At 42.2% G+C, this 12,783-nt stretch overlaps 1 protein-coding gene across 1 annotated transcript in view; it reads left to right on the forward strand.

Moving 5' to 3' along the window:
* LOC139210503 (low-density lipoprotein receptor-related protein 1-like) overlaps positions 1–12,783 on the forward strand; it is a 105,009-nt gene that overhangs the window by 56,662 nt on the left and 35,564 nt on the right. The window contains exons 7-19 of the mRNA XM_070840509.1: positions 2,008–2,170; positions 3,456–3,678; positions 5,391–5,580; positions 5,681–5,824; positions 7,102–7,338; positions 7,625–7,805; positions 8,879–9,101; positions 9,778–9,967; positions 10,125–10,250; positions 10,859–10,999; positions 11,549–11,674; positions 11,772–11,888; positions 12,010–12,090. Of these exons, the coding sequence (XP_070696610.1) occupies positions 2,008–2,170; positions 3,456–3,678; positions 5,391–5,580; positions 5,681–5,824; positions 7,102–7,338; positions 7,625–7,805; positions 8,879–9,101; positions 9,778–9,967; positions 10,125–10,250; positions 10,859–10,999; positions 11,549–11,674; positions 11,772–11,888; positions 12,010–12,090 (2,142 nt within the window). The remainder of the gene's footprint in view (positions 1–2,007; positions 2,171–3,455; positions 3,679–5,390; positions 5,581–5,680; positions 5,825–7,101; positions 7,339–7,624; positions 7,806–8,878; positions 9,102–9,777; positions 9,968–10,124; positions 10,251–10,858; positions 11,000–11,548; positions 11,675–11,771; positions 11,889–12,009; positions 12,091–12,783) is intronic.

The following is a 12,783-nucleotide window of genomic DNA, read 5'->3' on the forward strand; positions in this document are numbered from 1 at the left end:
TTAACTAAAGGTATCAAAACCACAATGTAAACATATTCAGTTGCAAGTAAAAGCTTTGCATTAAAAATTGCTTGCTTTTAAAGCAGCTATAATCAATTTTTATATTAACAATGGATCGCTATATGAAAGATATTGAATTCCATTTCTGCCACTGTGACAGAAAAAAGACCCAGTTTGTCATTATAATGAGAGTTTCTCAAAATAACGACAAACTAACTAATAATGACTCAGTATCTCAAATAATCAAGTCATTATTTTGAGAAAGTTCATCATTATAATGAATTACAAGATCTTTTTTTCCATCATCACAATGGTGGAAATGAGCTGCCATACAAAGGGACTGCTTTTAGTGACCAATATGTTGTTCTCCTCAGCTTTACCGAGCCTTTTAGCGTCTTCTGGTTGCAACGTTCCTTCTTTGGTTTTTACAAAAAAAAAATGAGAGAGAAGGGTGGGGAAAGACATGCAATAAAAGTCCCCAAATCGAACCACAGACATTGTTGGTGCATCTCAGCAGCTACAACTACAGTTGATCACTACTAACGTCCAGCTACCTGGCTGTTTCGCACATAATGGAGCATATAACAGCTAAAACTGAAATTAGGCTCATGAGATATTAGACTTGCATTCATTAGTAAGTTAGCACAACGCCAACTTAATGCTAATGTGTCTCCATGTCTGCTGGATGAGAAAACTGAGCAACTGTTTGTTAACAACAGCTTGTCGACTTAAAAAATCACAATATGTCAAAATTGTGTTCACAGCTTGTTTATGCTGCTCCCAAGTGGCCTAAAAAATCATTGCATTATCATGAAAAATACTAACTATGCAGGCAGTTAATAGCTGTTATATGTGAAGCTACGTTTAACTATTGTATATACAGCATTATTGATATTGTAGCAATACATGACAGTTTACTGGATGTGCTAATTTCAGATATTTAAAATCAAAGTAACAAGTAACTGCAGCTTTTAATTAGATATTGTGGCATTAAAGTGCTATAAAATAGTGGTGTCCAAGTAGAAAGCTACTTAAAATGGACCTAAGTAACACCTAAGTACAAGTATCCCAGAAGTATACTTACTAGTTAGTTACTTTTCATCCCCCACTACAGTAAATTGATCATTATGGATCACATATCGTAACATCTCACATCTCGTTGCTTTTAGCTTTAACAATAGCTTTCTGTCTCTGATCTTGGCTCAGACTCAATGTGGCTGAGCTGGTGTTTGAGGAAAGGAAGGAAGAGGAGGGAATGAGGGAAGCAGGGAGAGGGTTATATTAATGTCTCGTGTTATTCTTTTTCGCTATTTTTCTCCTCCCTCAGACCCTCCCTATGTGGTCCTGCACCACATTCAGAACAGTTTGGACAGAGCTGGGGTATTCCAGCCTTTTCCCTTTCCAGCCTGAAATTCAAAAATTCTGTCGGCTGTAAATGTTCCATAAAGTGCGTATGTGGTGCCATATGCATGCATCTAGGTATTTGATTTTCAACAACGGGTGGGGCATTGGTCTTCCTCGTGAGCGGAGCCTTGGCAAAATAAATTCAGCAGAAAATGCACACTCATCGTCGCTTAGCTACCGCTATGGCAACATCGCACTCCTTGAGGCAACAAGCTGTCTGTCTCATATTCTGTCTGTCTGAGTAACTTTGAATGACAGACGCATTACCTGGACACTTGCTAATTGGAGTTTGCTGCCATCTCGTTTGTCAGTCAAGAAAACTGCCCCAAGTCCAGACCTGAAAATCTGGACTATGTGTGAACATGTGTGAGGGAGGGAGAGCTGTTGAAGTAGCTGCTTCACAGCATTGCTGACTAATTTACTTCATCACATGACTATGAGTAAAAGCTCTTACCCATCTGCTGCAAACATGTACAACAACAACACATGTTCAAGTTCAATTCCAGTCAAAATGAATCAATAGAAGCACTGAGAAACACTGTTGTTGTCCCTCCTGTGTCCCATCCTACCCCCTCCTCAACCCTCTGCCCTCTCTCTGTCCAGATGTGGAGCAGATGGCCATCGACTGGCTCACAGGAAACTTCTACTTTGTGGATGACGTGGACGACAGGATCTTTGTGTGTGACAAGGACGGGCAGACATGTGTCACCCTCCTGGACCAGGAGCTGTACAACCCTAAAGGCATCGCCCTGGACCCCACCATGGGGTCAGTACTTTTTGTCTTAAGCATAAACACCAAAACACATGCAGAGACAGGTACAGGACTGTATGTGTGTTGGTTTTCTAAATGCCTTCATGCAGGGATCCTCTTAAGTGCTTCATACAAACTCATAGTCCCATGAGAGCGACTGGAGTCAGACTTCTGTCAACTGTCGTTGTTACCCAAGTTTAAAACAATGAGGTGAAATGGGTGGAAAGGCTAAATTGAGGTTTGGACGTTGGAGTAATTGGGTACAGATGTTCTGTTTGGACTGTGGTATGCTGACTGTATAGGTTTTGAGTGTAAAACCATGTTTTTGTTACAGCTTTTTTGTTTATGAGCAGACTTTCCAACTGAATTCCTAAAAGTGTGTGTATTTCTGTGGTGCATGCTTGTGTGTTTGGAAAAAATTAACAGCATGAAAGTCAGAACGTGCGTGTGTATGTGCTTGTAGCTACACGCATTGTTTTCATCCCACTCAATTTCCTCGGCTGTAATTGGTTCTTCCAGTAACAAGTTCAGGTCAATGTTTTCTTTCAATGTTTTTTTTTTTTTTTTTTTTTTGATTTGTGGTCTGCAGTGTCATTTGGGGGGAGAAGAACAACAATAACGCCAAAATAACAGCAAAAATTATCCTTGGTTGGTATTCATCCTAAGTCAAATTGACAAAAACAAAGCATCATTATGTTTCTGCTTTGCTTCATCTATTGGTTACTGAGTGTGGAATTACTTCACCGTGACACAATTTTGTGAGATTTAAATTAGACTGTGAATCTTATTCTCAGTATATTTGATGAATGAAACTGTGTTAAATGTGTTTTCTAGCTCGCTTGCTCACATGTTTACAGTGACCGAGAATGATTTGGTTTTTCAAGCTATAAACAAGTCAAACTTTTTTGTTTGGGCAGCAGTGGAAAAACTTGAATAATGACTGAGGATGAGGATGAGGATACTTAAGAATATTGATAGCCTACAAAACTAAAAAGATTCAGAAAGAAAGTCAAGGTTTAGGTCTTGAAAATGGTATCGGAGGATACAAAGATGAGCCAACAATCCAAAACCTAAAGCAAATCAGCAAATATTCAGCATTTAACCGTGACTTCAACAAATAATCTTGCTTCCATCTGCTGTCTACTGAAAAGCTTGATTATTATTCTCTATCTGTGATGGAAATAAAGGAGATAAATCGATCATAAAAAAAGCCAGGTGGGCTGAAAATGAAACTATTTTGAGCTTCAGTTCCATCCATTGACTCTATGCTCAAATGGGGTCTGATCCTTTGTTTCCACAGGAAGGTATTCTTCACAGACTACGGTCAGATCCCTAAGGTGGAGCGCTGCGACATGGATGGCCAGAACCGAACGAAGCTCGTGGACAGTAAGATTGTGTTCCCCCACGGCATCACGCTGGACCTCGTCAGCAGGCTGGTGTACTGGGCTGATGCTTATCTGGACTACATTGAGGTGGTGGACTATGAAGGCAAGAACCGCCACACCATCATTCAAGGCCTGCTGGTGAGAAGAGAGGACAGCCGCAGCAGACACAGCACATACCCATTATCTTCCATTAGCAGAAAATAGAAAATTCTAGACGTTTTCCTGACTTTCCTAGTTATCTATAATACACCTTATGTTTCTCCTGTGTCCTCCTGTGTTCTTGCCCAGTGAGTTATGAGCAGAGAGAAGATGGAAGACATTTGCCTTTTCATTAAAGCAGCTGATTAATAGCGTCTAATACCGAGGCTGTTGATGTTGCAGCACAGTGGCTCTTAAACACGTTACCATGGCTTTTACTGTTATCTGAGAAAAGTAATGGCTTTCATTTACTAACTGACCCTAAGGGCACAGACACTTTGTGTGTGTGTGTGTGTGTGTGTGTGTGTGTGTACGTGTGTGTGTGTGTATACCTGTAATAGGGTATTAGTACATGCACATCCTTCAGACAAAGGTTAAAAGGAAATGTGTTATTGATGGTGCTGAGTTTGAGCTGTTTTATCACGATGTATGTGTTTCACACGCTCTCCTGAAGCTGCATTGGAAACTTTTTTTTGTATCAAAATGCAGTTTTAAAAGTTCAGGTGGTTGTGAGCAGAGAAAAAGTGTCCAATGCCATCCGACTGAGAGCCTGTAGAATAATTATTTTCAGTTCTGAGGGTATGGTGGCTGTAGATAGTGTGAAGTGTGTGTTTTTTTTTCATGGCTACCATCGGCCTAGTTTGATGAAGCTACATCTATGAGTAAAGGTGAAGGTGTAAAGGTGCACAATCATGCTTCCTAATAGGTTGCCATTCACTGTATCACCTCAGCAGAGCGTTGCCCTTGAGCCAACAGTAATAACCCTTTTCAGTCTACGTCCTTCTGTGTGTGTCTCCACAGCCCAGTGAGCTCCACATAGGCTGCTGTGATAGACCACAATGACATCTCAGGTTTTATGCTGCTGCAGACATGGCCTCATGGGACACTGAGTCACTGGTCTATGTTTGTTCAGATCTGAAAGTTCTTGCCCTGCTTTTCCTTCCTGATTTTGTCAGATAGAAGCTAGTTCGCCCGTGACTTCTGTCTATTGAGAGCAGTGGAAGATTTTCCTGGTTCCTCTCTGCCACTGCTGCTAGACACTGCATCACTTTATAATACCACTTTGTACCATTACCTCGAAAATACTAGTTTCTGAACCAAAGGCAGATGGATGTTAAAATTGTATGTCACCTCACCTCAAAAAGACTTATGGCATTACAGTTTAACCACCGTTCTTCTGTAGCCCACAACACGGTGCATGGTTCATTAAACTGAAGGTAACCATGGAAACAATACCTCCACTTCATGCTACATTACCAGTTGACACTCACTCGTGAAGTAAAATCATGTTTTTATGGCAAATCGCCTTAAGTAGAAGTGTGATAATAGACTAGTAAAATGCCACTCCACATTGAATCGTGGCGTTCTTCACACCCAAAGTGGTGCTTTGTTTTCATTGATTAGGGCACTTCATCGCGTGTTATGACTTATAAATATGCAAACTGTGTAAAGGCTCACTTTGCATAAAGGCAGTGTACTATATGAAGGTGAGGCAGGGTCGTGCATCACTTAAGTTTGCACATCCAAAGTGAAAAAATCAAAGCTAGACTATTCACTTTTTACCAGACTTTGTTAGCTCACACTTAAACACAGCACTGATGTATTTTTGCCAGCACAGCTTATTTTCATCTCCCCATTTTTCTCTCTTTAAGATCGAGCACCTGTACGGACTGACTGTGTTTGAGAACTACCTGTATGCGACCAACTCGGACAACGCTAACATGCAGCCTAAAACCAGTGTGATCAGGGTCAACCGCTTTAACAGCACAGACTACCAAGTAGTGACCAGGGTGGACAAGGGAGGAGCGCTGCACGTCTACCACCAGAGACGCCAGCCGCCAGGTAGAACACACACACATACGCTTTCACATCTCATTCACATTTGAATACAGTATAATGCCTCTGGTTTTGTGAATTTATTTTCCACCTACTTGGTGTTCAGTGCGTAGTCATGCATGTGAGGTGGACCAGTTTGGGAAGGCTGGAGGCTGCTCGGACATCTGTCTGCTGGGCAACGGCCACAAGACCCGAACCTGCCGCTGTCGCTCTGGATTCAGCCTGGGCAGCGATGGCAAGTCCTGCAAAAGTGAGTAGGACGACTAGCGTAGTGAAGCAATGATGTTCACGCAACAGCAAATCTACTATCTTCTTTCAAATATCTCCAAAGAACTTGAACCCCAGGGGGTACTTCTGCAGTTCCTAGTGTGTATGTGGAAAGACGAGCTAAAGTAGATACAAGAAAAATACAATTTCATAAAAAAAAATAATAAGACCACTGGTGAAAACTAGCAAGCAGAAAACTATGAAAATTAACTAAGAATTAAACAAAAAATAAAACATTGAAACTGACTTAAAATAATGAATTGCCAGTTCAAATGGTTAACTAAAAGTAATGGTTAAACATCTGCAATAGTTATCTAAAAGTCATAGATGCATGGTTGAAATATCCATCTTTTACGACTCCAAGTGTTAGAAGTACAGTTCAAACTTGACTAAACGGACCTCAACAATGACAATTTAACTGTATGAAAGCATTATTGTAACACTACTACTTTTGAATGATGTAAGGTATTGAATAAAATCCAGCTTAAAATCAATTTAAATGAACCCATTTGGTGGCAACTTAGTGGCATGGTGTGAAAGCAGGGGCACTTTAAGCTCATCTGACAGGGCTGTGGAGGTACGTCTGACAAAACAGGGTTGGGATCCACTGCACTGTAGCATAGATTCAGTGCATCCAGAACTGATGTGTACTGCATGCTCCCAGCTAAACTGTAAGTACAAACTTGGAAGCTGCAGTGATTCATCTGTGTTGACCTCAAGCCAAGGGCAGCCAAGGTTGGACCGGGGATGCGGTTCTCCCCTGGGCTGTATAGAGCTATGAACAAAGTAGCTGACCAACACTATAACTTAGTCTGGCTCTCTGTCTCTGCACTGACCTCCCTATAAAGCTGTCAGGCTGATTCAGCTCGTTTTGAGAAGTGTTTTGATATTCTATCAACCAATAATAGAATTATATTGATCTGCTTCCTAAGAACAAACTGCCCTTGACAATGACACAATTGATTTAACTAAAGGCAACCTCTCCTCTTCTCCCTCAGCCCCTCAATTTAAAACCACTTAATTTTCATTAGGGCTTTTGCTGATTTTGCATGCTGTTTGCTCGTTTAATCAATACACATTATTTTGAAAAAAAAAAAAGAGTCAGCATCTACTTTGTTTATTCTTTGTCAACAGAAATCGTTAAAAAACAATATATGGACAAGTTAATACATTTACTATAACTACCTCTGTTGAGTTATGGACGTATAAATTCAGGTCTAAGCTGCAGTCTTTTGGCTTTGTTTTCTCGTTTTGCTGCAGAACCCGAGCATGAGCTCTTCCTGGTTTATGGCAAAGGTCGCCCAGGGGTCATCAGGGGCATGGACATGAATGCCAAGGTGCCAGATGAGTACATGATCCCCATAGAGAACCTGATGAACCCCAGAGCTCTGGACTTTCACTCTGAGAACGAGTTCATTTACTTCGCCGACGCCACCAGCTACATCATCGGGCGACAGAAGATTGATGGAACAGAGAGGGACACTATTGTGAAAGAAGGTATAATAAAATATAATGGCTAAAATGTGGATTGGAGCTTGTGCAATGATTTTCAGAAGTCATGTGGTAGCATGTGGTTTTATATCACCCTTTGTAAACCTGTGAAAAAAAACTGCATATGTGTAGAAAAGATTTGTAGTAGTAAAAGTCGACATAATAAATATTCAAAAACAGGCATTTTTTGCACTATATGCATGAATAGGCAGTATTCCAGAATAGAATTACAGTTTGAATTCATGTATTCTGTAGCTATAGGCTTCTCACAAACAGTGCGTGTTTGTCTCAGGAATCCACACAGTAGAGGGCATAGCTGTGGACTGGATGGCTGACAACTTGTACTGGACAGATGACGGGCCTAAGAAAACAATCAGTGTGGCTCGGCTGGAAAAGGCTTCACAGACCCGCAAAACCCTCATTGAGGGAAAAATGACTCACCCTCGTGCCATTGTAGTGGATCCTCTACACGGGTAAGGGGGACAGAGAAAGAGGGAGGGGTGGAGGGAGTTGTGTTTGTTCCAGAGAAAAGGGGCACAGAGAGCGATGAACAACATCAGGGTTAAGAGGTGCTCAGATAGAGGTTTGGACAACAGTTAGAATTATTCCGACTTTGAGATGGTGGTTTAATGAAGCTTATTTGTGGTTAGGCAACACTGGGGGAGAGCTGGTCAGCTGTCTGATGACTCAAGTGAAATAACACAGCTGCTCAGTCGCTAACGTCTCCGTAAACTTGTATCTCTGTCCGCTTTCTGTCTCAGTTTCACTTATCTCTTGTGTCTGAGCTGTTTATTGGTTTTAATACTCGCCACTTGCCAAAAGTGTGTTTTTCTCAGCCTCTTCTCTGTGTCTCTTCACAGTTTCCTGCAAAAGAGAAGCCTTTTATCATTCTTTTAAATCCATGTTGTTGACCATCACCCTGACATTTAACATCCCTTTTTTATTACTTGTATATGATAGATGTCCTTCATCAGCGCATTAACGTACAGGCATTTCTCTGTTGCATCTTTTTGATATGACCTCTTGGGCTCCCTCCTGAGAAACACATGCTCATAAACACACTCACACACTTGGGTTGCTAGTGACAGGGTGATGTGTGTCCACATGCTTCCCAGGGGAAAGGCGCTCGCCTCCACTAATGCCTGTAATCAATCAGGCTCCGAGAGACGAGGGCCGGGGAGGAGAAATTTGCTGAAAGGAGAAGGAAATATGAAATGTTAATGCTAATGTCAGTCATATTCATTATCTAGTTTTGCACAACGTTGACACATCCAGGGCTTACAGGCTGAGCTTAGATCAGTGAAGAAGATTGACAGGTCCTAAAGTACCTTGTTTGCCTGTGGGCAGATCAGCTGAGAAATGGTGTGGAGCCACCTCACTGGATGTCCTCATGAGTGCTGTGTGCTTTAGGGCAGCTTGAGAAAATGTCATTGCTTTTGTTAATGCCAAGAGATTCGTCAAGATGCCCCAGCAAATGTTCTCCTTTTTCTATCTTTCCATCACATTTCATTTAGTACCCATGACAGTTCCCTTGTTGCCTCCTCAGGTGGATGTACTGGACAGACTGGGAAGAGGACCCTAAGGAGAGCAAGCGGGGCAAAATTGAGCGAGCTTGGATGGACGGCTCCAACAGAAACGTGTTCTTGACCAGCAAAACGGTACTGTGGCCCAACGGTCTGAGTCTGGACATCCCACAAGGCATCCTTTACTGGGTGGACGCCTACTACGACCGCATTGAGATGGTCTACCTCAACAGCTCAGAGCGCAAGGTCAGCACTCGCTCACCATCACCGGGATTATTTTACTGCAGTCTAGAGTCAGAGTGGTTCACAGGAATCAAAGCAGGGGATTATTCTGACAGGGTCTGACAAGCTGTGAGCGAGCTAATAAGGAATGAGTTGTAAAAGCAAAGGAATACTGTGGGTGCATCACATTGCGTAACACAGTCTGTGGGCTTGAGCCCTCTTAATACTTCTCCCTCCTTGTGGCTAAATTGATGATATTCTGTTTTCACTGGCCTGTGTGTTGGTTATACTTTGGTTTGATTGTGTTGTTTTTAGCATTTAAAATTCATAATGCAGAAACTGGAATGTTATGGTTAAAATGAATGAAATTGACATAATTACTCACATCCTCTGAGTACCATTGAAAAGGGTATTTTAGGGCCACATAGACTTGATTTGCTTTTTTAGTTCCACTACTACGTTGACAGTCATTACGTTCAAATGGCTTTAACTGAGTGTAGCATTTGTATCGATGGTATAGATAGCATGATTAACTCAAATGTTAACTTGTAGCAAACAAAGACGGTCCACCAGATCACATTTTATTTTCACCATGAAATAATATGAACATTTTTTAAGTTATTCTTTAAGAAAAACAGACTACAGCACCCTGTGTCCAGATCATACTTTCATGAACTTTTTGCTTTTCTTCCAACACCAGACGGTGTACGAAGGTCAGGAGCTGAACCACGCCTTTGGCCTGTGCCACTATAAACACTTCTTGTTCTGGAATGAGTATCGTAGTGGCAGCATTTACAAGTTGGACACCACGACTGGCACGGCCACTCTGCTGCGCAACGAGAGACCGCCTATCTTTGAAATCCGCATGTACGATGCTCAGCAGCAGCAAGGTACTAAAACATATCGTGTGTAGATTACTCCTCTAACAAAGCATCCATCCATTTGTGTTATTCCAGAAATTATGGTTTTTAAAAGACATTTCGGGGGGCATAATTGGTGCTAATTTGTGTTCGCATTCGATTCATTGGATTGTTTCTCCATCTACAGGCTCCAATGCGTGTTCTGTGTACAATGGCGGCTGCAGCAGTCTGTGTCTGGCCATACCAGACGGCAGGCAGTGTGCTTGTGCAGAAGACCAAATACTAGATCCATCTGACAACACCAGCTGTAAAGGTGAGTCCAAACACGAATGCTTTGTTTTGTGCGTGTGAGTGTATGAGGCTGAGGGCTATTTCTCATGGCACTAATTGTGCTCCATTAAACTGTGTTTTATTTCCGGTACGTTGGATAAGATGAGTCAAGCTGTGTATGTGTGTGTTTTGTTGGAATTGAAAAACAGAAAAATATCAGAACAAATGCGGTCATACAGGGGCCACAGCCACAGTAACAGAAGCACCAGCACCAGCGAAGTGTTCCTGTTGTTTTTCTCAACCCTAAGTTAAAACAACACAACAAAAACAACTGCTCTGACATGGTCTCAATGAAAATCAAAGGTTAAAATCCTTGCACAGGTATTTATTGCAGCACTGTATATTGTACGTGTAAATGTTGCTGTTATTTTGTCCAGCCCATGTGTGTTGCCAGTCAGCTCAGCCTCAGACTGGTATGTGTGAGTTGAATTTTAACTTTTGGGTCTCTACATGTCTTTTAATTACTCTTTTTCACAAATCCACTCTGTTTTGGTAATTGAAAACTGTATTTTGCTTTTTTTTTCTCCACATCCTCCATGACCTCTTTTTCCATATTCCTTTTATCCCTCTTTTTCTCTACTCCTTCCACAGCCAACCCATCTTACATACCCCCTCCTCAGTGCCAACCGGGGGAGTTTGCCTGCAAGAATAACCGCTGCATCCAGGAGCGCTGGAAGTGTGACGGAGACAACGACTGTCTGGACAACAGCGACGAGGCTCCTGAGCTGTGCCGTAAGTTACTGCTCGCACAAACACACACACACACACATGCTCACACACCACACATCTCATCTGACATGGTTTCAAAAAACAGCCTCTTGGTACTGCGTCAGATGACCTCTGGCAGTCTGAATTTGACAGTCCACTAATGCCAAATTGAAATAAGAGAGCAGAGTCTGAATCTTGTGAGTACGTGTTTATACGTACTAATTTTGTGTATATGTGAGTACATGATATGTGTGTGTGTGTTTGTGCAAGAAGGAATGTAGCAATGTCTGTGGATCTGGAAAAGCTCTCTGTCTGCTTGTCTATCTGTCTGTGGTTGGAGTGCAGACAGGCCCCCATCCCAGACAAAATAAAAGCCCGTCCAAAAAAAGAAGAAAAAAAAAACTAACATAAGCTCACAAAATAAGCTAAAATATCTGCTCTCTCCTTCACTCATTTGCACCTCACATCTCTCCTCTCTTACACTTCTCCATTCCCCATACGCCTCTCCCCACATGGCTTCTCACTTCTCTTTGTTTCCTTCTTGTGCTTCAATGGATCCTTTCTTCTCTCCAGACCAGCACACTTGCCCCACAGACAGATTTAAGTGCAAGAACAACCGCTGCATCCCTCTGCGTTGGCTGTGCGACGGGGATAATGACTGTGGGAACGACGAGGACGAATCTAATACCACCTGCTCAGGTACTCAAACGAACATACTGAAATACTGAGAGCCGATGGGTGTTTTGCTGTTGTGCACCTGTAACATGAGTTCCATCCACACTGTTTTGTCCTTTAGCTCGTACCTGCCCGCCCAATCAGTACTCATGTGCTAGTGGGCGCTGCATCCCCATTTCCTGGACGTGTGATCTGGACGATGACTGCGGTGATCGCTCAGATGAACCTGCTTCCTGTGGTGGGTCTGCTTACATTTTATCGGTCTGGTTTGGTAGCTGTAGGGTGTTTTGTAGAGGTTTACATGGAGAGTACAGTTTGTACATGGTGTAAGCTTGTCTAAACTCTAGTTTTGTCCACAGCCTACCCTACATGTTTCCCCCTCACTCAGTTTACCTGCAACAACGGACGCTGCATCAACATAAACTGGCGCTGTGATAATGGTTAGTGTCTGTTCTACTCTTCTCCTGCATGTCTGTCTACACTGGCGACTCTTCGCTCTCCCGTGTCACAGTTTGCATCCCATCCTCATATTTGCACACACTCTTCTTTTTGTCACTCTCTCTCCTGTCTTTTGTTGTTGTTCTGTTGTTGGTTTTGTTGTTCCGTGTTGTGCTGTTTGCCCACTCTGCTGTCTTCCGTTGGTTCTGTCTTTCAGAAAAGGATTGTGGTGACGGCTCTGATGAGTTGAATTGTCCAAACCTGACCGGTTAGTGCATAGATCAACATGCACCACAACAGCCATGACGCTAGCCTAGTCCTAGGACTGGCCAAGCTGGCCCAGAAACAGTTAGGGCTGCTTTTCTGCTGATTGAGCATGGCCCCAAGCTGAGGCCAATACTGCCGCTATTCATTTACTGTAGTCGTCTGCACACAGGACTGAAGCTAAATTAGACTCAATAGATTGCAAAGGCATTATTCTGTCATCCAAATACATGGGAAACTAAAGGAGTATTTGTTTTTTTAGCAATCAAATGAATGAAGCTCTATTTAATTTGGTATAGATTTAATAGAATGCGAGTTTGAATGATAAAAAGTAGGAGTGGTAGTACAGAATAAATTTCTGTCCCTGATGACAATGAAATTACCTGCTGTAAACAGCGCTAAAGTTTACTTTAGGTTGTCCTTTTACATTA

This window comes from Pempheris klunzingeri, chromosome 2, assembly GCF_042242105.1.
Source record: "Pempheris klunzingeri isolate RE-2024b chromosome 2, fPemKlu1.hap1, whole genome shotgun sequence".
Classification (NCBI taxonomy): domain Eukaryota; kingdom Metazoa; phylum Chordata; class Actinopteri; order Acropomatiformes; family Pempheridae; genus Pempheris; species Pempheris klunzingeri.